The 26,668-nt window shown below is 41.9% G+C and overlaps 2 protein-coding genes across 2 annotated transcripts; both read right to left on the bottom strand.

The window, feature by feature from the left end:
• Positions 1-431: 431 nt before the first annotated feature.
• GDPD1 (glycerophosphodiester phosphodiesterase domain containing 1) lies at positions 432-19,149 on the bottom strand. The gene is made up of 10 exons (XM_074890132.1): positions 18,908-19,149; positions 14,415-14,457; positions 10,101-10,236; positions 9,373-9,418; positions 7,944-8,062; positions 7,214-7,303; positions 6,040-6,173; positions 5,300-5,359; positions 4,383-4,434; positions 432-3,799 (listed from the first exon to the last, which is right to left on the bottom strand). Exons 1-10 carry the CDS (start codon positions 19,041-19,043, stop codon positions 3,677-3,679), a joined length of 939 nt encoding a protein of 312 aa, XP_074746233.1. The 5' UTR covers positions 19,044-19,149; the 3' UTR covers positions 432-3,676.
• A 996-nt stretch (positions 19,150-20,145) lies between these two features.
• On the bottom strand, positions 20,146-26,606 carry SMG8 (SMG8 nonsense mediated mRNA decay factor). The gene is made up of 4 exons (XM_074890366.1): positions 24,366-26,606; positions 23,573-23,718; positions 22,305-23,180; positions 20,146-20,784 (listed from the first exon to the last, which is right to left on the bottom strand). The coding sequence occupies exons 1-4, from the start codon at positions 26,512-26,514 to the stop codon at positions 20,587-20,589; spliced, it is 3,369 nt and encodes a 1,122-aa protein (XP_074746467.1). The 5' UTR covers positions 26,515-26,606; the 3' UTR covers positions 20,146-20,586.
• Positions 26,607-26,668: the final 62 nt, after the last annotated feature.

The following is a 26,668-nucleotide window of genomic DNA, read 5'->3' as shown; positions in this document are numbered from 1 at the left end:
ACAGCATATACTGCCCTTGCTGAATCAGCAGAATTCTCTACACTCTTTTCTAGCATCTTGTATGGAAACCACTTCTGATCAAGTTTATCTACTACTGTTTCTGTCTTAAAATAAATTATATGAAAATCCAATTGGAACTGACTTCAAAAGTTTTACTTAAAAGTTGATTTGCACATGGAGAAAGCAGGCTTAAGTCCTCTGCAGGCTTCATTTAGCTGCACATAGTTGCAGATACTGTGATTACGAGAAAACCAACGTCATTGCTGAAAATTTCTTAGAAGCTCAGAGTATATAAGATACCCCCTTCTTTTCAGCAACCCTATCAACATAAAAAGACCAGCATCAAAAGTTCAATGTTTACTACACCATAAATATAATATCATAATCTCAGAAATTATACTTTCAGGCGAAGAAGTCACAATTAAAAAGTATTTAGATCTTTTATGAGCAAAGATGTTTTAATGCGTCACATTTCAAGAGCATCAATCTTTCTTTACAAGAAAAAGCACTTCATAGATTTGGAGCTAGCGAGGTCCACAAGACTTTCTGCAAATAAAAATGCATGAAATACATACATCATCCTTCATACATAAAATATTTTGCAATAGGGTTGAGAACACAGTAAGTGTTAAACAATACTTAGAGTTTAAAGTACCTGAAAAGAATCTCTCCTTGAAGAGAGAGAGATTAACTGAACATCCTCCTGGACAGCTGTGCAAATTCTCAACAAATGCTTTTCTGTACAAGTGGTTTAAAAATCACACAGCAAGTTCTGGAATATTCAAAACAATGATTTGATAGAACAAACATTCTACAGTTACCTCAATTCCATGTTATTTTGTTACAAACAGTTATCATGGCCTAAGCCCTGTGCGTTGGTGGTTGGATTCACCGCCTCATCCAGGCAAAATTGTCTCAAGAGATCAAACTTCAGCTCTTGTACTAAAGCCCAAATGGGTGACTGAATAAATTCAGCAGCTTTTCTGGCACTGAACCCCTTCCCTCCCATGTAACTTGACTCATTCAAATTTCAGATATTAAGTAGCAGTCTAATCAAAGAGAGATCATGTATAAACAGCACAGTCAAAAGCTACATCAGATGCAGGAAGACTAGTGGTTGAAAAATGTGTTGAGCATCTTTGAAGGCACAAGTTTCCAACATCACTGCTAGAGAGAAAGAAGAAAAAGATTAAAATGAAATTAGAAAATTAAGTTTGCCATTTCAATAATCGTGTTTTGTCATTCAATACAGAATAAAGCAAAATAGTTTATTTATGCAGCAATGAGGGAAACTTGAGAGAGAAACTAAGTCATTGTCTGTCCCTTGAGATCAAGTCCAGAAATCAAGACTGGTATTTTAAAACCTAGCTTTTTCTAATCCAAAAAAAATTAAATTAAATATGCAAGTGCTATTTGGTAATACTCTCTATAACCAGAATTATATTTGCATCTTAAAGGTGCGTGTGTTGGAAATTCAACAGCAATTAAATTAAGTTGAAGAAAAGCACACTGCACAAAAACTATCTGGAGGTACACCCTAGTTAGTAAACCAAATTAAGACAAGGTGTAAGTTTTTCATTACCTATTGAGCTGCATATGGAGCTCTGTAACTGCTCTGTGACTACTAGAAAGCAGGCAGAACTAGGACTAGACTGATTATTAGCAGTTACCTGACCAGACATAACTGATCTGAAAGGGAAACTAGAAGATTAGCACATAGTAAATATTATCATCCTTTTTCCTATGAAGAGTTAGGAAGTGGCATTATTCACTCTTCCATTCAATGTGCAACAAGCCTGATTAAATTAAGAGGAAATTGAATCTACAACCATCTTAACCAGGCAGATATTTACAAGGCCACCATTAAGGCATTTGCCACCATCATCCCATGTTCACTTGAACTGTAAATGCAGTAGCTTCTTCCACTTCATCCCTGTAGAAATATTCCTCAGAAAGGAATTATAATGCACAAACGAATATTATCCATCCAGATGGACCTGACATTCTAACACTGACAGCCTACTCACAGACATAATGAAATAGCAAAGATGCTCCATGATGATAAGTATGGCCCAGCAGCCAGTGGAGGGACACAAGAGCCTTTCCAAATCAGAGCTAGCAAGGGGAGGGGGGGGGGGAGGAAATCACTTCTAAATAAGTTTTTTAACTGTGAGTATATTTTGCAGTAAATGTGCTCTTGCATCTGGCTACTACATTTGTTACTAAGATCCATGATTTTCACATGAAGTTCTTTAAAGAAGCAGATACTATCACTAAGTATCACTAAGCAAGTTTTGTTCCAGCAGTATCTGATGATTAGATGACTGAGCTTTATACATGTCATTGTGTATAATTAAGCTACAGTAATGAAATTCCTTCTGAAAACCCCTACCACTAACATGACAATACCAAAACACACAGGCATTGCAGGCTCAAATCTGTTCGACACACACGTAACACCTGTTCACAGTGACAGAACAGCATGTAAGGTTCCAGAAATACCTTCTTATCTAACCCCATTCTATCACACTTGGGGTTTCCTGGCTTTTGACAGAAAAGTTACTTCCATGTCCACACACATAAACTTAATGAATATTGAATGTACTTTTGCAGAGAGAAAACACTAAAATTTACACACAATCTAGACTGACACTTGCTCCTTTTGTAAGTATCCATGTAAATCTGCTTTGGGTGAATTCATTTAATAGGAACATTTTAATTTGTTCCTCTCCTGACCAAACTTAGTCTTCTTTGGTCCCTCACCCTAAAACAACTTCCCATTCACCAAGCCAACAGATGTTAGAACTATAAATGTGCAAAAGACTTCTAAAACATCGGCTTCCTTTGTGAAAAGACTATTCCAAAGTGTAAGTGCAACCTTCCTTTCTGGAAAGCTAGCTACTGCCATGCCATGGTAGCCTAACAGGCAGGTCAGAACCAGGGGCAAACCTAGACCCCTGCAGTGGGACTCAGTGTCACACACAGAAACTGGCTTAAATACTGTATCTAGACCTTGACGGATGAGTCACAGTATTACTCTCACATCAGAAAGGGGTCTAAATACAGCTGCAACTCAAGCTCAACATTCTTAACAGCAAGAATAATGGAGTAAATCTATACTGACCAAGTGCGTTAATTTTGGTAAAAAAGTGACCAACTTTCCTGACTACACTTCACCGGCTAAACTATCCGGCTATCCACAGATTCTGCTTTCTATTTTTCCTGTGCGTTGTTTTTCTTTTTTGCCCTACAAGTTACCTGAAAACTAAAAGCAACATGAGAAATGCATACACACAGGGCGCGCTTTCAGAAATTCTTTAGTTTCTGCCCACTAGAATATAACTGACATGTCTTGACATCTGCTTAGGAACACTTGTGACTGGTAAAATAATGCTTATTATCTACAGGTATCCTATCCAGCAACTTTCTTCCTAGGCGTCGCTATTTGTGAAGTGCACCGTTGCTAAATGAGCTATTTACAAATGTAAACTATGTAATTAAAGTTTTAAAATAAATAAACAACCTTTACATTAGATAACAACTTGACAACAAGGTAATAGATCATCCAATTACATCTTTCAAACAAAATGATCTGTGTATGCCGCTCATTTTTTTTTCTAATGAAGAAAATCCTTGGCTCACAATCTATTCTGCAAGAACTTCCTTGATTTTATCTTTATGATGGATAATTGTGTAAAAACGCCTTAAGTTTTGTTGGATAGTCTGTCATCACACCAGTTGCTCCCAGATCAAATGCCCTCTTGTATTCTTGTTCTTCATTCAATACCCAAATATACACCTATAAGATGGGATAGAAAGACAAATTATTATAGGAAATACTCAAATTTAAAAAAAGGTGACGACCTAAATTGTTTCACGTGAGAGAGATAATGCTGCGTATATTTAAAGTGATCAATGATTACACTGTGATGCCAAAGACATGCACACAAACATACCCAACCTCCTCCCCCTCACCCTCCAAAAGCGGCATTTTCTAGTGGTGACTCCAACTCCATTTTGTTACCTCAGACTTCAAATTTTTCCAAAAGTCAATATATTATTCTGTGAAAAGCCCCAAATCAGTAAGCAGTTTAGCAGATTTTATAAGCTTAAGTTTGAAGTGGGAGGGGGGAAAAAAAAAGAATTTTAAAGGGATTTAATTTAAAGATCCTTTTTCCAAGCATACAATTCTTCCTTCGCAACTACAGAACTGCAATTATAACAGCACAAGCTCTTGCTCGGGAACCAAAAAGCAATTTATAATCCTAGCAACACCACAGAACATGTTGGGGAGAACATGAACCCATCTCAAGGCCGTATCTGGCTGGTTCAAATTCTCCCTAGGTTAAAAGCACATTTCCTTTCGCTTTGCCATGCTGTACCTGAATGCCCCGAGCAGTGAGGTGGTCAAAAAGTGCTTTCCGCATTAGCAATCTGCGGAAAGGAGAAAGGTATTATTTAAGAACTTGAAGTATGTATGAAATTTTCAATGTCTGTTCATGTTTTGTAATGAATTTTCCATAAAGCATTTAAATTCAGCGTCTCCCACAAGAAAGTGATTAGAAATCTAATTATAGAAAACTTTTAGTTCAAGCAACTCAAGACTGGTTAACACAGATACCCAGAAATTTGTACCAGCTACAGACATTTGTATCAACTCTTGTGAAGATCAGCTCCAGCAGACCCCTCCGTCACTGTACAGGTGCCCTGTACCATGTCCGATGAATCAAACCCTTTGCTTTCAGAAGAGACTTTATCCTTCACACCAGAAGACATGAAAACTCTGCTGGCCGCTCAAGAAATCAAACTAAGACATGTCAGACACTGAAGCAAGAGCCAGAAGACACTTATTGCAATCATGTTCAACCTCTGAAAGCACATGACTAGGTTTCCTCTGAAGCACAGATATTCTTAAAATGCAAACCACTCCATGTAAACCAAACAGTATCTCCTCTGACAACATTATGAAACAGTCACAATCCCATGGAACGTGAAAGCCGGATTCTGAATCTACTTGCATGCTAATTAGCTGAACGCACTTAACGACAGAAACTAAATAGATTAAATTGGAATAAGGCCCACTGTTACTGCACCTCAGTATGTTTCAGCGTATGAAAAATAAAAGCATACAAGAACACCTACGTAAGATTTGAGTATGATTTATGCTGCACTGACAAAAAAGCTAGAAGAAACTGAAAAAAATACAAGTAGCTATAGCAATAGCTAGTCTTAGTTGCTTGAGCCAACTGTTAATATATAGCAAAATAGAAATGAAAATTTAATCAGATTAAAATCTTACGTGTCAGCTAGCCAGATAATAAATTTCTGGCTTCTTGTCATCTTCTCTGGTTCTTTCAGCCTGTTGAGGAAGAGGAAACAAAAAATTACCACAGCACAGATTAAAATATTAATTGAGATGTTCCTGCAAAAGGAATATGAAGAATTAATCTTGCGGTTTCTCAAATTAGAGCAGTAATTTCACTAAGACAGTGACTTAGAATTGGGTTACACAAGAGAAATGTGCTATGTTTAAGAGCAGCAGCAGAGATGGGTATTCAGCAGCATTTTGAGTAAGTTATGAGAAACAAGGAGCATGTGAAATCTCATATCTACCCTATTACTGACTTGCCTCTTGGTCTCAATCTAACTAATTTCTTCTCAAGAAAGAGGGAGAAAAGTGCAAGAATTAGTTATTTGTACAGAACTGCTACATATTACTATCTAGATGGCATCAGCACAAGCTGTGTTGTAAAGGCAGCTGCGTGAAGGCGGTATTTACAGGAGATGCTGTGAACAGAAAACATTGATATACACAGGCACCCCACACTAACAACTAACTTGGAGCTGGCTAGGTGGGTTAAATATAGCGGGGCAGAAGGTTTGCATAGCTTTCTCTCAGGAATATACAAAAATGCCTTAAACTAACAAACCAGTATCCTCAGCCCAAGGATGCCGACTAAACCAAAGCTCAGGCTGGCATTACCATTCACTTCTTTACTATCATTTCAGCGCAGCACCCACCGATGGACTCTAACTCACTTGAGGATGATTGAAGGCATGGGAATTTCCAAGAATTCTTCCTTGAAAGGAATGAATGGCAGCAGACCGGTGTAGAACAGGCCAAGGAGCAGGAGGACACGTTGCAAACAGAAGATGATGGGAATGTCAGCATTCTGCAGGAACCAGGAAACCAAGAGTCTAAGTTAGCTTGGTAGATTGTTGAGTCTGTTGCAATTAAATTTACTCATCAATGCCTGTTTAAAGTTCAACACTTGCACCTAAAGATTAGGCTGTCAACTGTTTATGATATGCCTGACACTGAACTTAAATTACTCTTTCCGGTAATGTAAGCAAAAGTTTCATCTGATTTGACGGGGCAATGGGGACCCGAAAAGGTAAAATTTCACTGGTTGCAGTGCTGCTTTTGTTACCTGCCTTCATCAGCTTTCCAGACTGCACGACACTACACAGCATTTTGTCTTCGACTAGTGTTACTGCAAAGAACAAGCTGTGCTTAAGCACAGGACTTGTTACAGTTTGGTATCACATCAACTCACTTCACAACCCATTTTTAAAAGATGCTGGTTTACGAACCAAAATATTTAGGCATTGATGCTACAAAAATGAACAAATACAACTGCTGTTCAGGTAGAAAGTGGTGTGTTGTCCTGCACTGATAAATTGGAACAATATCTGTACTCTCACCTAGATCAGTTTCACTCAGGTGCATAATTCCCTCAGACTAAGCACAATTTTAATTTAATTCTGAAATGTACAATTCCTCAGCACAATCTATAACTGTAAAACAGCTCTGTACCAATATAGCTGCATGCCAGCTAGTGACCACATCCATTATTTTCATAGAAAGAAACACACAATAAGCAGTCCTTAGAAAAATTGCTTTTGTACCAGAGGAATGATGTGCAAAACAGGCTCTAAGAGTTCCTGGCATAAAATCATCACACCCTGTATTTCACAGAACAAGAATAAAACATGATTAAGCTTAAATCCTCAAGTATTTTATTGCCAAGTATATGGGTGTTAACTGTGCTTGACATTGTAACAGTGCAAAATCTAAGTGCAAAACTTCTCATCGCATCTAGAAGTCTGACATAGCTGGCTAGGTCTTGATTTACTGGCTGCTTTTCTGTACATTTTGTCACCACGCAGTAACAAGCAGGCAAGAACAAAGCTTAGCTGGACCCATTCTTACCTCCTTAAGACATTTTGATACAACCTCGTAGTTGACATTCCCCCACACCGTCAAATGCTCTCGCTTATACTGACTCACCAGCTCTGAAACCTGCAATACAAAAAAGGAGAACCCTAACACGTATTCATTGAAAATTACGTGCAGCATTATATAACTGAAACTCTACTTGCTACTTTTCAACTACCTACGTCATTACACAAAGGATAGTTCTTCTATATGCTCTCCCATCTTAAGATGATTGTGCTGCTTTCACTTGGAAGAAACAGGTGTTCAGGTCGACAGATAAAAGGAAAGACCATTATACCTACAAAAAAACCCTGGAGAATTTAAAAAACAAAACAAAACAAACCCTAGATGGCAAATAGTATCTGATGGAAAGCAGATTTCCTTTTCTGTGATGAACTGACACCATGCTTTTATGCTGCTTTGGTAGGCAACAGCCCATAAGAAGACCCTCCACATGAAGTACCAAATAAGCATGTCTCTAGCAGCACAGCATTAGTTTCCTGTCAAGATAAAAGGTCAGTAAAGAGCTGAGTATCTTGCACAAGATCACTTCTCTGTCTTCTGTATTACCTCATACATGGAGCAAGATCTAACACGTGAAGGATGAAGCAGTCCAAGAACACAGATTTTAGTGGCACAGACTGCTAGGAACTCCAAGAAACTTTTGGAATTTAAACATCATTACATGCCATTCAGTCTCAGTTCAGTGTAGATTTTCACGCACCTTTTTGATCAACACATTGTTGTTCACTTTGATGTCAATGTTGACAGGAGTTTGTGGAAATGCCTCAAACACCTCCTTCAGGAGTGGAATACGGTTGTCTTCTCCCTCACAGTGACATTCTGAGAAAACAAGAACATTGACACTGCTGTGACCATTTTTAATACATTGCAGCTAAAAGCTGAGATGTCAGGGCATTTGTCATCTTAAAATTAAAAATAATATATAGTTCCTAGAATTAGCAAATTTTTTAACTGAGGAAAAAAAATTGCTTCACTCTGATAGTTATAATTAATTATGACAAGCCCACTTCCATAATGAAAATGTCCTAAGCATATTGCATGTTTAGCTCTGAACTTCAAAAATTCAGACATTATTTAGCAACAGTAGGAGTGCAGGCATCGTTAAAATCCTGAAATAGCAAAGACGGGTTCAGTTACCACATACCAAACGCAATGAAATTAATATGAAGTGAGACCAAATGAGAAAAACTTTTCCTTCTTGGAAAATTTACTGGAGAAGCATGAGCAAAGGGAACAGAAGGCAAATGTTATTGTCTGAAACTGGTTGCAGCTCTAGGGAATTAACTGACAGCTCTTGCCATCTCTTTGTATTACTGTACATAAACAAAAGACATATACATGTGAAAATAACACATCATGGATCTCATCTTGGTGCACTTTAAGTATTTTGCAATTTTGAACTGAAAAGTTTAACATGTTTGCTTGCTGGGCGATTCAAACACGGAAAGGCTACACAAGATAGTCACAAAGCCCCTCAAGCAAACACGTCTGATATAACCTCCTGATATAGCCTTTTCTAGGTGGAAGTGCTCTCAGTTTTAGCCTGTATGCTTTATTCAAATTACAGTCCCATGAATCACAGTTTTCACAAGAAAACAGGTTAATCTTTTTCCAGGTTTTCCTCTCTTGCAGAAATATTGGTACTGAACTTTAAGTCATACATACAGTAACTACTATTCTTTTTATTCACCCTTCAGAAAACATCTCTATATCTGATATCTCATAGTACTTCAAGCCCAGAGGGCACCAGCACAATGGCATTTGAGTTGTAAAGAAACTCTCTTCTGCCTTCTCTTTGTTTTTCAGAACAACAAATTTTCAATCAGCACCCTCTGAAGAGCTCACAATGCAACTGGAAAGCAGTTGCAAGAAGTAGACAAGCTAACAATTGAAATGTTTACTTGGGAAAAACATGTATCTTAAACTTAGTCACTGCCAACTGGTATGAAAAAAAAACCACCTTGGTATCTAAAGCTAGGATTATATTTTCCTTCTAAAACATCTTTTACCAAGCTACTGATAGAAGCAAATCCACTTTTCTACTCCCTTTGCCAAAATAAGAAATTGCCACACTAAGATAAAGGAAAATTAGTTACTGTAAATTGAAACAGCAAGAGACAAAAACTTACCTTTCTGAAATGTGACATCCAGCTTGCAGAGATATGGTGGAAGTTCCTTAAAAATAAAGGGAAATGGAACATTAATTAAAATGCAGGGATCTAATAATGACTTTTCTCAAAAAAGACAAAAAAAATCCAATTCATAAGCCACATAAGCTATCTTTAAAGACAAAAATAATAATTTTTAAAAATCTTTTTGCCCAAAAAGTGATTTAGAAGCACTGTGTTCATTCTTACTTGAACTATGTGGCATTCTTAGACATGTGTTACCTGTAGCTGAATAAAGCAAAATGTTTTCAAATGCCTGTCTGAAAATTCTGAGAATTCCACTTAAATATCAGGTGGAAAGACAGTTCTGTACAACAGGCTTTTAAAACTGTCAATGCAGGTGGGATTCATCGACCGGTTTTCCCATTAAAAAGCTGCTCATACGCGAAGGAGCTTGTTGCCTAAGCTTCCTTTGTCATCAGTATGGCAACACAGGCCCACCTCCAGAGCGCTATTCATCCAACCTGCTATTGGAGGGAGTTAATCACCCTCTGGAAATGTGCCAGTTTTTCTCCCTTGACTACACAGGGAGCCTAGTTAACTTTTTTTAAGTCAGACAAGATGAATCCTCTCCTTTGATTTTGGATACGACATACACACGTATGCACACAACCTTCCTGCCCACCCCAGCCACTCTACAAATGCATTTTTAAACATCATCCAGCACCAACATTTTTAATTCAACTTACAGAATATTTGAGGTCAGATATGTTGACATCAACTCCTGTTGATCTCTTCAGGTTCTCATCATGGGACACAACCACTTGCTCATCTTTTGTCAGGTGACAATCTAGCTCCAACATGTCTGTTCCTATATTAACTGCACTGGAAGCAAAGAAGTCGGCCTTGAACCACACATGTATTTTGTACAGGTCCAAACCTAACACGTATGTGTTATTCAATTAAACTAATCCCACTGGAAGTACTTTAGATGCTTTATGATGCAATGAATCCTCATAATCTTGCTGCAAAGCACTAAGCAAATAACTCTGCTGCAGTGAGACAGCTGATGCAAGAATAAATAACATATCATGAATCAGGGATGGGATTTGAACTCTGGAGCTTTGGCTCCGTCTTCCACAGAAATCAAGCAGCACACCAGTTGATTGCAGCCTATCACCTCAGTATTGAGAAACCTACTTCCAAAGTATTGTTTCAGAATTTTAAGTGTGATGTTTATTAGTATCGGCACATAAAAGTGAGCTCTTTTAAGAAAAGTAATCAATTTTGTGGTAAGCGTAAACAACAAATGACAGGGAAGTGAAAGCCTTTTTTTCCTTGATTTAAGTTAAACAGGAACAGATGGATCAGGAAATTAGTAATGGGGCTTTCGGGCTTTTGGCTAGCAAAACTACATTTTAAAAAATTATTATTTTAATGAAAAAGTTTTAAATTTAAAAAAAATATACCACTAAAAAACCCAGTCATATTTTACAAAGAAAAATAGCTATTCCCGTTCTAATCCACTGCTTTGAAAAGTTCTAATCCAATCCCAAACCCACTCTATAGAAGCTTAGCTCATAGGAGGAGGAGTAAAGAAAGCAGGAAAGTAGTAACAATATTGATGAAAAATAAGTACAAACAACCTCATACCAGAACAAAAAAAACCTAAGCTTCACTCCAACGAGAAGCGAGTTGCTCATTTCATTAGAAAAGATACTCAGAAGGTAGCATTCCAGCAGAGCTGAAAATCCTGGCCTGAAGTCTGAACACTTTCTTCAAAACACTGGGCTGTTCTTTTTATCCAGCTATGAACAAACCTGTAACATCTGTGAGTGCAGCCTATACGGGACCCAAAGTTCTGCCACTTCAGTAACAGCCTTTTCCTTAAGGAAAGGGCTTTATTGACTGCTGAAGTACAGACATGCCATAAACATTCACAAATGCAATAATAAAACAAACAAACAAATTAGAACATACTCCCATAAGTATTTAACACAATTTCTGGTCCAGCTGGGATAACAATCAAGAAGAGGGCAGTCAAATTAAAACCAATTTGTTAACTGTTTTCCAGTGCCACCAATTAAGAATTAGGAGAGGAACAAAATCCTATTACACAGCCTGTTCAGTGTAATTTTTCCTCCTGAGGAAAAGCATCGCCAAATAGGCTGCAGGAGACCTGCCAAATCTGTAGATGTTCCCATCTAGTACCACTACTCATTTAACCAGCAGAACTTATTAGAAATATTGCTGCTTAAGAAATTCAGGACTGATGCTGCATGGAAAAAGGAGAACAACAACTTTCCTTGTTAACAAATTTGAGAATTTGCCAGGCTCTTACTAGCAGCTTGCTGCTAAATAAGCTTCCTTAAAGTGCTGAGTTTTTTCAGCTGGAAATCAGTTTGTTCTGCAGCTCTGTAATAACACATGAAAGCTACACTGCTCCAGAGAAGACTCCAGATGCTCTCCAGATTCAGAAGAATGTGTTGGATTCAGATCCAAACTGCTCCAGAACTCAAGTTGTGAAGCTGGCTCACACTTGCAAATTAGGATGATAGAGCTCGCTCTTTGTGTTTAACTCCCAACTGTTTTCTAGGACATACCAGGAAATATATACGAAAAGCCCTACCTTGGAAACTAAATTCCATTAGGCAAGGCCTAATGTAGCACAGTGTATAGACTTTATAAATACTAAGTTGACCACGTACTTTTATTGCTGTAACTACAGTGTTTAAAGCTTTGTCTCCAAACATGTTCATAAAAGAAAAGGAAATACAACGCAAAAATATCTGGAAAGTTTACTTAGCAGCTTCCTGTAAAACAATGATAAAGTACATGGCTGAATTAGGGACAATTAAGCTGGTAATTAAATTCTTATGACATCTTTTATGCCAGATCCCCAAATACTTTAAGACACTACAAGTGTCTCTCTTAGCTTAAAATCAGTTATTTTAAAACCTAAAACCACCACAGAAGCATTTAAATACAGTATAACATGATTACAGCCCAAAAAATCTGTTAGGCTTTTTACCATGCAAAACCAAAAAATACTGTCTTTGGTACAAAAACCTTATAACTGCTTTCCAAAATATTTGTAAATTAAGCTAGTCTAGAACTTGAAATTACCAATAAGGCCTCCTCCCCCATACACTTTGTTTACTTATTACTATAATGTCTTCATCATCATGCAACAGTATTAAATATTCTCCAATCACCGTTAAAGTGTAAATAGCATAAATAAAACTATTTGCTTGTCAATACTTAGGTTACTGTCAACAAGGCAAAAACAAAGGGGTAGGTCTGACACTGCAGACACACATTCTTTTTTGAATTCAACTACATCAACAGTCAAATACATCTGCTTGTCTAAACCTGCAGAAACAGCTCTTGCAGGCATGCCCGACTTGGCTTCATGCAAAATCTGATGGATTATAAATTGATTAGTTCATACCAGCCATCCGAGCCAATCCAGATAATTTTTTACCATGCAGATCACCAATTGTCTACCCAGTTCCTTTTGCCAGCATACCAGTGGAGATGGGAATGAGCAGATGGGAAGGACAAAGCCTTTATGGCTTCACAGAGGAAGCCAGAAGACTTTCTACTGCCTAATGCAAGGTAATCGCTCTGACTCTGCTTTCTGCAGAAGTAATATGCCTTTATTATTCAATCAAGGCACCTCAAGCCAAGTAATTGAACTTTGCTATTGACAGTTCAAAGAGTGGACCTCAACGCATTTGTTACACTATAGTTGTAAAATAGTTAAAATGGTCAGAAGAGAGTCAGACAAATGTCTGTATTATCACAAAATATTATTTGACTCCTAGCACAGTCCTTACTCTAAGTAGCACAGCTTACTTCCGGGAATGAAATAAAAATAGGTTATGTTTTAACCTTCTTTTCAAGAGCCCTATACATATAAAACCAGTACGACACTAAAAGAAAATTAAGAAATGGTTAAAAAAAAGCAGCACTTTCCAGAAAGTGTGGTAGCAGACTTGAAAAAAGGCAGGCCAGCAGGAAAAAAACCCACAAAACTGTGCTAAGCTTCCATGGAGATAGAAAATACTGCAGTACTTTCAATAGCACTGTTTGGTTGGAAAAGCTGGCACTCCTCTGTCTGCAAGGAAATGCGCAAACTGCTGAGGCTACATAGCACAAAGCAAATTTAAAAACCCTAAACAAAATGAAGAGAAGCCAGCATAGTTTGGTCACTTCTCATTGGCAGCTGGAGTTTTAGATATGCTGCTTTTTCAAATGCCTTTGAGGATCTGGTTAGAATTCACTACTTACATGCTGGAGGCTTAAAAGGCTTTCCGACACCAACTCCATTTTAAACCCCTAGAGCAGGGGCTTTCACACATTGTGCCAATGAAGTATGTGTATGAAGGGAAAAATATAACACAAACATTTTTAATCGCTTTGCAGGTGGTATATTAAAAGTTAGTTAACATTAGGATTTCAGCCACAATAATTCTAGGAGACAAATGATTAACCTTCTACTTAGAGGAGGGAACTGAATAGCATGAAACTGTGGAGTATCTAAGAGAATTGGTTACAGCCATAAGAGCAGTCACCAGATACAGGCTTCCTGAAACCCAGCCTTGTATGCTAATTAACATACTGCTATAGGCTATGATCTGAAATACCTTTTGGGAAACACCAATGTATCTAGAAAAACCAGTGTGTGATATTAGTTACGAAAAGCAGCTTTACCATGATAAGTAAATTACTGGAAGTAACCGCCATTAAACATGGAAGTGGTATTGTTTCATGCTTTATTAGCTAGCACAGGAGGAATCAGGCCTCAGGAGTTTTATTTCCAATTGCCACTCTACCATGTTATTGTATACAAATCATAGTTTGTGGTATCCCAATTCCTTCTTGTTTGAACTGGGGTGTTTAGCAATCCACAGACGGCATCTGAAGGAGGGATGACTTTCAGAAACAGAACCACGTACCCCAAACAACTGAGGGAAATCCTATCTTTCTTGATTGCTTCACTCACTAAAGACAATGAGAACACCACTAATTTAGGTATTATTGGTTCCATTTGTACTCACTGGTGAAAGGCTGCCATCGTGTTTTCCAGGTTCTCTCCAGCACCTACAAAAATAACAAAAACTAAAACATGTACAAAATCCTTTTCTTCCCCTCAATCCCAGTAGAAATAAATAATAATAAAAAAGGATTAAAAAAATGTACATATTTTGAGGAAATATTTGGAGGAAAGAATATGAAGCTAGAGTCAGAATCCCTGTTGCCACTAACCTATTGGAGAGATTCAAGAGACAGGACTTTCTCAAGGTAAAACAATAAAATAAAACAAGAAGAAAAAAAATACTGTTATCTTGCATTTGTATAACACTTTGAATATAGAAAACAGAGCATTTGTTTTACCAGAGGTTGGGTGTCCTGTTTTTCCTTAAAGGCATTGCACTTGGCTATGACAACATGCTCCACAGGCATAGGAACAGTATATGCAAAAAGCCTATTTCAGAGTTAGTAGGAGGACTAGTAAGAGGAAAGGTAACCAGAGAGAGAAAAAAAAAAAAGCCCCAAGAAAAAAAAGTGCCCAAGACTCTCTAAAGCTGATATTCCCTAAACGCATAACCCAGTTGATGCTCAGAAAGGCAACAACCTCTTTTTTCAGTGCAGGGATACTTCCTGAAACAGCATGAATCTGTCAATAAAGGTTTATGCTGCTGGCAAAGGGAGGTCTCACACACAAGGAACAAAACACACATCAACGCCAGTTAAGAAAGGAAAGAACAAGCAAATTAAATTTTCTCTCAGGTGGGAGTAAACTCTGCAACTCTTAAGCCATCATTCTCTACATAAAAGTCTTTGAAAATCAGCCTGGTTAGGGACTGAAAAAGGTTGTGCCTTCTCCCTCCCTCAGAAAACAGGCAATATTATATACTGGAAAACAAAACAACTTCAGGAAGATACATGTACTGATGAGGATATCTATGCAAACTTTAACTACTCTTTGACAGTGATGAATGACAGACGTTGTAAACAACAATTACACAAGCCCCAATTAAGGCCTCGCCTATTAACAAGGCCTCACCAGTACATACTTACCTAGGTCTGTGTTTAGTTACTTAATGAAAGCAATTCTATGCACGTGCAACTAGCAATTTAAAGCTGTTGTTATCAGGTTAGCTTGCATTGTTAAGTTTACAAAATGAAAGACTTAACTGACTTAGACTCATAATGACAAAATTTGCATGGTTTAATGTAACCCAATACGGTAAGTCCACGGCAGTTTCTGTGATTAGACATTCACCAATAGTTTCTGGAATTTGATTGCAGAACTAGAAATAGGCTGAGTCTCATCGTATACTTCTGATGATTGCCTAACAGGTGGAAAAAACTGCACAGGGCCTGGATGGTTAGTTATAAGTTAATTGCAATAAAAATTGAGGTTTTAGATAACTTATCAACTGTGACAATACAGCCCATACATCCTAACGGTAAGAGAGAGGTGGAAAAAACCCTGAGTCAGTCTTCAATTCGTGAACAAAACAACAGTATTCAAAACTTTAAAGTGACTGATCTACCAAGTCACATGTTAGGGAGGTAGGTATGGCGAATCTAACCACTTGGTAACAAAACGCCTAGCTTGTACTGTTTTGGGGAAATGAGGAAAAATGTTGAGAAATCAGCTGAAACAGGAATTCTAAATCAGTAACATGTGTTTCACAGACCACACTCAGAAAAGGGAACTACGACAAGCAAGTTATTTGATGTCCTAAATCACTTTCCCTCCTTAAAAATGAAAAGGCCGGGCTGACTGAAGGGCTTCTGACATTTGCTCAAACGCAGCTCCAGGTTCCTGTATTGTCCATTTGCGCTGTTGCATTTCCCACACAGAAGTTACCTTCCCCAGCACACTTCAGCATGCTGTGAGCCAGTGGCCACGCTCAAACATTATGACTGCATACTCTGACTCCGAAATTACCGCCGTGGGACAAGAGGGGGTCAATGTCAAGCACTGGCTCAAGGAGATGACCCTTCGAAGTTCTGTTGTTTTGGGGTTTTCACCCCAATGTAAGCAAAGAAGCCTGTTAGGAAGAACGTTGTCAGCACGTCAAGGGAGGTGATTGCTCCCCTCTGCTCAGCACTGGTGAAACCACGTCCCGAGTGCCACGTCCAGTTCTGGGCTCCAAAGTAAAAGACAGACATGGATCTACCGGAACAAGTCCAGAGAAAGGCTGTGAAAACTAAGGGATGAGAGATTCCTGCATACAATGAGAGGCTGAGGGTGCAAGATTGTTTAGCCTGGAGAAGAGAGGCTTGGGAGTATCTTACTAACGTGTATAAATACCGGATGGGAGGGCGTAAAGAAGACCGAATCAAATTTCTCAGTGGTGCCCAGGGAAAGGACAAGAGGCAGCAGGAACAGAGTGAAATACAGGAAATTCAGTTTATAAACATAAGAAAAAAGCCTCTTACAATGAAAGAGTAATAACTCTGGAACAGGCTGCCTGGAGAGGTTGTGGAGCCTCCATCCTTGGATGCATTCAAAACCTAACTGGACAAGGTCCTCACCAACCTGCTCTAGCTGCCCCTGCTCTGGTCAGACGAGATGATCTCCAAAGGTCCCTCCTAATCTCAACTGCTCTGTGATTCTGTAAAAATCATCATGCTACCCTGTCATCCAGTCCACACAGCTGGCATTGGCAGAGGACCCTAACACAGAATATCAAGACTTAATTATTGATCTCAGAAATGACCAATTTTAAAATTATGCAAAGTGAAGAACTAATTCAGGGATGTTTTCCCTGATGAGCTATAAACTGAAATATGAAAATTATTGCACGAAGAAGCGAAATCAAAACCCACAGGCTTAAAAAATTTCACATACAAGGCTTCAGCTCAGAGAGGAAAAAGCCAAGCAAGTGTTACCTTGATCTCTGAAGTTAACAGGAGTAATGCAATAGGAAACCTGACACTGAGTCTAAAGCTACAGCATGACTAAAGCCTGATGAGAATTTAAGTCCCACAGGAATTTAAGTTACGAGGTAAATACTACAGAGAGCAAAAAGTGATCTTCCATCTCATAGTACCCGATGAGCAAAAAGCTGCAAAATGTTAAGTGTTGTACTTCTACCTAGGTGCGTTTCACTGTATGCACGTGGACACAGAACAGTTCAAAGACTAAACTTTCTCCCTAAACGCCTAATGAATAATCCTCCCGTTGAGTAAGGCTTTCCTGCTGTTCTCATGGTGCTTAGTGCAACTGGGCAAAACACTTGCATTCTAGGCTTAGGGCTGTCTATCTGAGCCGAGGTCACTGCAAAGAAGCGAGAACAAAAGAAGATTAAGGAGATCATACCAAGTTCCAACAAAGTCATCCGGAAGTTTTTAATAGCTTGCAAATTAGCAAACAAACAGGTAACAATCAAAATGGAGAACCTTTGTTTGTTGAGTGAAAATACACACCTACCAGGAAGCAGCTAATACATTCCAAAGCAAAAGGTACATTTTATAAAGAAATTTCTAAAGAAATTTAATCTGTCACATAAACTAAATGAAAGAAATGCAAGTAATAAAATCTATAAGAGATCAGCTCTAGTTTTTGTATTTTAATAATTCAAGACAGTAGCAGTAGTTAAGGACCACTGGCTAGAACTGCGATCAAACACGGCATAAACTGGCACTGAAAACTGTTTAAACTCAGCATCTGACATATCTCCCACAGAATTTCAGGAAAAATACTTACTAGAAAACTATTTTCACAAACTGAGTGAAAATTCAGCAGGGAAAAGCGCAGAACTGATCTTCACAGAACAGGAAAGTACAGTTTGCTGCATTTTTTTCCTCCCAATGATTTGGAAAAGGTAGAAGAAACCTTAAAAACATCTTTCAGCTATTTTAGACAGAAACAACCAGCCTACCCCCAAGGCCTTGGCACAAGGTGTATGAAGGGGACAAGACTCTCAAAATGGGACCGGTTTTACCACAGCACTGAACCATTAACGTCTCCAACAGCAAGGGGAGCAAGAACAGAGCCACAGCAAACTGCATTTCTTCTGAAACCAGAAAGCAAAGCAAATGGGCAGTTAGAGGCAAGAAGATTGATCTTTTGTACCTGATCTAAGCAAGAGTCAGCCGCCCCTCTTATTAGGAAGAGAAATACCATAATAGAGAATCGTTAGGGAAAAAAAAACATACACGTTTGAGAGGGAAACCATCACGACCCACGTAAAACAAGCTGATTTCGGCTGACGCGTTTTGAGTTGGGAGATTAATTCAGCTTTGAAATCAAGCACTGGTCAGCAGGTGGCACCTAAAATTAGGTTGCGGGAGGAAGGTTTAAAGGGAGCCCAGCGCGCAGCAACCCCTCAAGACCCCGCCGACAGGGCTCCGGCAGCGCCCGCCCGCACCGCGCCTCAGCGGGGAGAAGCGTCCTGAGGGAGCGGGAGGCATCGCCCCGCGGAGCCCCCTCAGGAGCGGCCGCAGCCTGAGGGGAGGGCGGGAAGCGGCGTCCCCGGGGGGGCGGCGGCGGAGCAGGCAGGTCCCCCCCCTCGCCAGCCCCCTCACTCACCGCCGCGGTGGGAGATGTGCCGGCAGCGGAAGCGCTGCCGCTTGGGCCGGTGGAGCAGCCCCGGGCACTTGAGGAGAAGCGCCGAGGTGAGGACGTATCCGCCCAGCGTGGAGAGCAGGTAGAGCGTCGCCGACATCCTGAGCTTCTCGCCGGCTGCCCCGCTGCCCGCCCGGCCCGGCCCGCAGCCGGCTCCCAGCGAGGCGGCGGCTCTGCGGGAGCCGCTGCCACTGCGGCCGCGCAGCCGCACCGCCTCCCCTCCGCCCCCGAGCCGCGCAGAGTGCGCAGGCGCGGGGGGACCCCCGCCCTTCCCGCCCAGCGCTCGGCCCTCAGGCGCTCTCCCCTCAGCGGGGTTCGCCCGCCTCTTTCTCCGGTCCGCGCGTCCCTCGGGGCCTGCGCTTCTTTAAAAGCGGTTAACAAATGCTGCCAGCGATTCCCAATCACCCGCTTTAACGTCTCACTTCGCTTTCCCCGCTGCCTGTAGCACGGCCGTGCCTCTCCGAGACAACTGTTCTCTGTAGTGCTTTCATTTTATTGATTGCGCTCGGGAATCGCTAAGTGCTGGGTAAATCTAAATTCATTAAGGCGTGCAAAGGGAGATACCGCCCTCTTCAGAAGCAAGGGGAGGTGTTTTACGCACCCAGCTGATCAGAGATGTCAGAAACTAGGTCTCAACTCTGGTCATGCAGTATAATTACTGTATTATAACAAACTGGCAAATTAAATTTTGTATGCATGCTAATGAAAAATAAATATTCTAGAAATTAAATTAGGTCTCAGCATACGGCCACTATCACTAATACATCTTACCTTGACAAAAAGTTAGAAGCTGATTTACTGCAGGACTTCATGTAGCACATCTTTTGCAAAGTGCAGTATAACTGCCCAAACTTCCTCCATTTCGGATTCAAACTGGGCCAAAACCATCCTTTTAGCAACCAGAAGTCTGTTTAATCACAAGTCAAGCTATACTGACAATTAAGCTGCAGTTGTTTATAATGAACAAGCTCATACAGCTTTAATTTTTCCACAAATTGACCAGCAGGTTTAGTTTCCAAAGAGATCTGTCATTCCAAAATATGAAATTAAGTCAGCCATTTAACAAAATCTGATCTAAGTATACAAATACAGTAAAATCTTTCAACTTGATATAGGTAAGCACACTTTCTGGCTATGGTGTTAATACAAACAAGAACTGCCATGCCTTTTTTCTTTTTAAAGACAAGATCAAAGACAAATGGTTTCTCACATCAGCACATTAAAAAGCATTTATTGTTTGCATACCAATAGCTTGTTTAGAAAGTGAGAAAAGAATCTGCCCATCATTGCCTCAATATGACAAATGTAACTCGAGTTCAGGCAATACTAATTTTTAAATAGTCCTAAACACGTCTGTAGAAAGATACGATGGGGAAAAGCACTATCATCAAAACATCTAGTAATACAGGCTCAGTACATTTCGATAACCAGCTTTTATTTTTTACATATGAAAATGTAATAAACGGAAAATATACACATCTTGGATTCCTTTCTCTACTCTGATATCAGACCTTATTTTCAATCAGACCGTGTCCAGTGAAATACAGTGGGTGATACCTGCTGGGTAACAGACATGACTTAAAATCCATTCTTTGGATTGAAGACAGTATTTTTAAACGAAAAGCAATCTACCAGAATAATTCTTATTGTGTAATCGCTTTCAGTATTCCTCGGAGAACTTTATAGCTCATTAATTGTTGGCTTTCTTTGGGAGGAAAGCAGGGTCCACGTTCTGTCACATATGCATAAGGAAATCTAAGCACCCACAGTCCATCGGATGGAAGAGTAATTTCCTGCTTCTCAGGGTAAAATACAGGACAAGGTGGTGGCCCTGGTTGAACCTGAAAACAAAAAGGAAATACGAGTAGATAATCAAACATCATTAGAATAAAAAACAAAACAAAACTTAAAAGGAAACTGAATCCAAGGAAGTCTCTTAAGTCTTGCCTACTACCACGTTCTCATCCACTTGAGCACGTTCCAGGTAATCACTGTGCCATTACTGTGGGACATCCATAAATTTCCAATTTTACCACAGTGAAGATGCTGAATTTAAGGCTGCAGATTAGGTCCTACCAAAGAGATTCACAATACAAACACAAGCCTTCCGCCTCTCGGGCAGTGGTAAACGCTGTGAGAACAGCAGATTTCAGTGCTGTAGCACAGACATCCCTGAGCTGTAACCTCACTAAACCAATGTGAATTTTCAAGGACTTCAGCAACATTTAATAGGGCTCTTGTATAATTCATACTAAAAGATTCAGAAGGTCTTATTCACATGAGGAACTGACATGTGGAACCCACAACACATAGCATAACAGATATTCCAAATAAACACACGCCCTCAGCAGTCAAAAGCTGCGATACAGCTGTACACTGGGAATGAAGAACAAACTATCAACACAAACTGAACCTTCAATTCTTGCCTCAGTTTCAAACAATAACACAATAAACTGCAAACTGCATTGAAATACTGGTGTTGGCATCAGGGTTCAGTCAGTATTCTTCCTTTAACTTCTAAAACAAAGCAGGTTCGTATCCGAGTAGTTGAAGGTGTCCCATAAAAGAGGCCAACTCCATTGTCTTGTGATTCAGCCTTAAGGATCTTGTGGCACTTCCCAAACAGCTCAAAGGGTTACAAAACGTCCCAAATCCGCCTCTCCCCCACCCATATGTTTTGTGCAGACTTGTTACTCAGTGACACCACTATACAACGAACACCAATTTTCTTGCCATAGACTAACAAATAATAGGCACTTATGCGCACACAGGATTTCATATAGCAGTAATTGAAGGAAGATACACTTGTTCATGTTTTACTACCTTAAAAAGTAAGAAAGTGTAAAGAGAGCTCTTTCCTCATTGTTTTTAATATACATTTGAAAATGTGAAAAAACCCTCCAATTAAAAAAACCTTTTCACCTCCTAAATTCAAAGGGTAACTAATAATAGTTTATCTCTGCAATGAGTCACTGCTTTTCTCTATGACGTTTAAAACAAATTCATTCTTACACAATCATTACTTGTTCTCTTTTTAAAAAGAAGCAATTACTACAGTATGGAATGCTATTAATTAATCCTCGAGAAAATATTTTTTAAAACTTACTTTATACAAAGCATAAAGCTGGCATAACCCCATCTTGAACTTTTAAAAAAACCCAAACCTGTTTACAAAACAGATACTTTTGGTGACTACTGCCTTAGAGAACTTGACTGAAGTTGGTTTGACTTGGAAAGCATTTCTTGTAGCATCCCTCTGACACCCTTTGCCAATCACCCTTGTGCCTTCCGGTCCTGCAATTAACGTTCCAACAACCGACCCTTTCTCAGCAGTTACCAGATTCCCTCTTCCATTACTTACCTGAGGAGTTAACGTGATCTGCAGCGGAGCATCAGGAACCACCACAAAGAGTCTCATGAACTGAGCGTAATGCGGCTTGAGTCCTCGCCCCTGAGTCGACGACAGGATGTACAGCGGCATGTCAGAATTGAGGGCTTTGATGGCAGATTCCTTTGGGCCCCCTCCCATCACTTTCATGACCTTATCAGGCCCTGAACACATGAACCTCCTACCACGTGCGTCTTCATATTCAAATCCTACGAAAGCTCGAGCTATGTCATCTCTCCGTCTTCCTCTTCCCATCACAACCGCACTTCTTTTTCCAGGAACAGCCTTGTTAGGTGCAGGCCAGGAATTGGTATCTAAGTCTCCTTCATCTTCAGCTCTCGTCCTGATGACAATGTCCCAAGGCATTAAATAGTTTGTTCCCGGGATAAAGCCCTGTTGATCTAAGCCTGTGTGGAAGTTATAAGCCTTAGCAGGCCCCAGCTTAACCAGTGACCAACTGGAGAATTTGGGCAAAAGGCCTTTAGGGCAATTCGAATGGAGCATCCCAGGGAGGTACTCAACAGTGGATGCCTGGCGATCTACCAGGCTTGGTCTTTTCTCACTTTTGGAGTCCCCACTCTGCCCATGACCTTCTGCGTTGTCCCCTCCACCCTGGGCGTCAGGCGGGTAGGTGCCCAAGCTGCCCGTCGACTGACCCAGGCTGAGGGCTAAGCTCAGGCCTGTGCTTTCTCCCTGAGTCTGAGGTTCTTTTTCTTTAAGTTTCTCAATCTCGCCTTCCGGAGGGGCAGGCGATGACTCATCCCGAGCAGGCGCCGGATCAGGTGTGCTTGGCTGAAATACGGGAAAGTTGATGTGCTCCAGTTTCCCACAGCATTTTTCTTCCAGCAGCTATGAGAAAGAAAACGTGGTTAACTTTCCATCTTCCACCTCTGAGATGAGGGAGTTCAGACTCCTAACATTCAGCAGCTACCATTAAGATTCAAGAAGTTTTGCGCTACATGAGAACCAAAGCAGCGATGGGAATACAGCCCACAGACACGATGGATTGAAAATTCACATGAACACACTTGAACTATAAATAGATGCTCCTGCGTGCATGCACTGGTGAAGACTGGAACTGCCCACTCTGGTCAGCCTATCATGCAAACAATTTCTGCTCCCAGAAATATCTTCCCCAAGCAACGTTTACAAGCTGATAAGAGGAAACTCACTTCAAAATAGAGACTTTGTTGATGAAGCAAAAGCACTGCTTGAAGCAAAAATAGAGACCTGATAGTTACCTGGTAAAAGTCGTAATTAGCTGCTTTGATATCAAAGGGATCATCCCGAGGAGCTTGTTTCCTTCCACAGTTACAGGCACCGGTGGAACGAGCCCGGCTGTTGTGGTACAGAACTGGAGGATTTCTGTCTGCTTCTGGCTTTTCCCCTAAAAGCAAAATCAATCAAACCCTAGATAAATTGCTCACCATTTCTAGAGATTCTTTAATTCCCTTCACCCACTGCTTCCTCCTTGCTATATACACATGCAAAATTATTTACCAGCAATGCCAGTTTGTCAAGCAACTCCTTCCTTTCCCACTTTTAATACAAAATTCAGTTTAGTGGTGTAACCTACACTGGAATCTTGTTTTTACAAACTCTTCCTAAAAGGCATAAATACTTCTACTGCCTGCAAATAAATGTGTATCAGACAGTTTCTACTCCTTGACATTAATCAAGCTATTTAAAAAAAAGGGGGGGTACTTATGCTTCCGAGAGAACTTTTGTTCTCTTACATATCTATTGTTAGGAGGACTCCAGTGCAGCGCTTCTAATTAGCAAGATGGAATGAGAGTTACTACTGAAATCAAAGCAACTACTAACAGCAGACTCACTCCTAAACATTACCCAAACCTAAAGGAAACCTGCACAACAGCTCTGCTGTAATTAATCCCACCATACAAAGATGAAGCTTTAAAGCTGCCAAGCTTTCATCTTCCATAAACACGCAAGAGTGGGTGTTTTCAGCCTAGGACATTTTGAAGCAGATCCAAAATTAAACCATGAAACCCAATGACGAGTGAGCTTCTTTACCTGCTTTTGGGAGCAGGTGAAACTTATGGACGCAGTGCTGGTCTGTTAAACTTCGCTCTTCACAAAGCTGATGCCCATTGCTCCAGAACTTGTAACAGTCCTCATTGAGCTGCATGGCGTATTTATGAAAGGCTGGGCCGCGGGCGTGCTGACTGTACACACGCAGGGCCTGGGCCAGCTGGTTCTTATGGACTGTCATGGTGTAATTGTGGGGCAGGTTGGACTGATAAGCGCTGTGGGCCATGGGGAGAGCCTTCTGGCAACGGTTTTCTGAGAACTTGGTGTCTATATCTAAATAGCCTTCCAAGACTTTGATGCTGCCCATGATTTTTGAGCTCAGTTCCCCCGTGAGAGAGGTCGGGTCGTCATCTTTGCCTTCGATGGTCACTTCATACAGTTTTAAAGCTGCAGCAACCCACTTCTGGTAGGTTGGGAGCTCAAAGTGAGAGGGCTGCGGGTTCCTCCCCACGCTGTCATCGAAGCCCTTCTTGCTGAGCACCAGCTCCACGTGCTGCCACAAGAACTCCTTGAGGGTGCAGTCCACAAGCTGCCCAGAGGAGCTGGAGCTGCTGCTGCTGCTCTCTGCATGGAAGGACAGCTGCTGCCTGCCATGCCGCATCATCTGATACCTCCTGGGTCCTGACAGGGTGGGAGCCAGCAGTGAGTCGGTCTCTCTCATGGTGCAATTGCTCCTGAGCTGGTCAAGAAGCATGGCCACCGGGTCATCTCCGTCCTGGGCCCCCCCAGCCACAATGTACACAAAAGCCTGGTTAGCAGGCACGGTGAACAGGCAGTTGATGCTCTGGTTGGTTAACACCCTGCTCTTGCGGAAAATGCGGTAGATCTGATCCTCCAGAGCATGCTGCAACCTCCTCTTGGGGGAGTGCTTCTTGGGGGGTGGCTTTTCCAGGTGACCACAGGGGTCCTGGCCCCTGCTTGGGAGAGGATCCACCTTTAGGGCCCCGTTGAGCTGGAAGAGGAAGAGGAGGCGAGGAGGGCACGGCCTACAGTTGAGCTTCCACTCCTTGCCGACCGGGCAGTCTTTGATGGCCGCTTTCAGGGAGGGCAGGACCTTCTGCCGCAGCCCGTCCAGCGCCCTGAAGACGCGGTCGTAGGTGATGTCGAAGGAGCAGGTGGGATGCACCAGCAGCAGGATGTGGCAGACGGAGAAGAGGTAGAGGAGGCTCAGGCAGTGCAGCTTCTCCTGGTGCTTCCAGAACTCGTGGGCCTCAGCGTGAGGCAGCGGGGCCGGGCCGCCGGAGGGGTGCCCGGGCCCGGTCTCCCCGCTCTCGGCCGCCGCCAGGTCCCCACAGGCCCGCAGCAGCTGCGGCGTGTCGCAGATGGAGGTGAGCACCAGGTACAGCACCCGGCTCTCCTGGCTGTAGTAGGCCTGCAGGTGGTTGTAGTCCTTGCCCGTCGGTTCGCCCTCCTGCCCCGGGACGCCGTCCGCCAGCTCGGGATCCTCCTGCCCGAAGAGGGGGAAGACCTGCCGGTCGCACACGGTGTTCACCAGGGCCGCCTTCTCCGAGCACAGCTGCAGCGCCGTCTTCCCGAAGATGCCCACCACGCACACCTCCTCATCGCCGCCGGAGCCCCCCGCCGCCGCCGGGCCCGGGCCCGCCGCCGGGCCGCCCCCCGCCTCCGCGGCAGCCGTGGCGGCCAGCAGCAGCTCCCGCAGGCTGACGGGCCCCAGCGCCATGGCTGCCGGCAGCCCCGCCGGGAGCGGCATGGCGCCCGCCCGGAAGCGGCGGCGGCCCGGCCCCCTGCGCATGCGCGGCCCCGCCCCGGGGAGCCGGTTGGGGCGAGCCGACCGTGACCTTGACGGTGGGTGCGCGGTAGAGACGGGGTGTACCGGACACAGCGAGGCGGGGTAGAAACCGGGTGTTGGGCGGCAGCAGCCGCGGAGATCTGCCGTGTCTGGGGTGCTGCGCGGCCCCCGAAAGGCACGGGGCGGGCGGGAGGATGCTGCGCCCACGGAGGGGGCCACCGGGCTGGGGAAAGCAGGTCCTTGTCCCCCCCTGGACACCACTGGAGCTCCCGGGGAGCTGGACCGTGAACGCCAGGAGGCTGCCGGGGACTTGCCTGTAAGCAGCACAGTCTGACGCGGCCGGTGAGCTGACCCCCGCCACAACCCCCACACACTCTTCATACGTTCTTACCCACGTCGTTGAATCGTGGTGGAAACTTGCAGCCTTTCACTTTAATAACATTAAAGTGCTAAAAGTGATGCTTTTCTTCGAACCAGTGTAATTACCGTCAGGATTTTTTTTTTGTTTAAAAAAAAATGTAAAAACAATACTGAA

Source organism: Strix uralensis, chromosome 20 (genome assembly GCF_047716275.1).
Source record: "Strix uralensis isolate ZFMK-TIS-50842 chromosome 20, bStrUra1, whole genome shotgun sequence".
In the NCBI taxonomy this organism is placed as follows: Eukaryota; Metazoa; Chordata; class Aves; order Strigiformes; family Strigidae; genus Strix; species Strix uralensis.
The sequence above is the reverse complement of the archived record's forward strand: the minus strand, read 5'-3'. Positions and strand labels throughout refer to the sequence as shown.

Excerpts from the sequence above, each read along its gene's own strand:
- SMG8 (XM_074890366.1), bottom strand. The coding sequence starts at position 26,514 with ATGAAGAGTGTGTGGGGGTTGTGGCGGGGGTCAGCTCACCGGCCGCGT. Across the intron at positions 23,181-23,572 it reads CTAATTACGACTTTTACCAG|CTGCTGGAAGAAAAATGCTG; the intron begins GTAACTATCAGG and ends TCTTTCTCATAG. Across the intron at positions 20,785-22,304 it reads AGATCACGTTAACTCCTCAG|GTTCAACCAGGGCCACCACC; the intron begins GTAAGTAATGGA and ends TTTTGTTTTCAG.
- GDPD1 (XM_074890132.1), bottom strand. The coding sequence starts at position 19,043 with ATGTCGGCGACGCTCTACCTGCTCTCCACGCTGGGCGGATACGTCCTC. Across the intron at positions 14,458-18,907 it reads GCACATCTCCCACCGCGGCG|GTGCTGGAGAGAACCTGGAA; the intron begins GTGAGTGAGGGG and ends TTATTTTTGTAG. Across the intron at positions 5,360-6,039 it reads ATGCCTTCAATCATCCTCAA|GCTGAAAGAACCAGAGAAGA; the intron begins GTGAGTTAGAGT and ends CTTCCTCAACAG.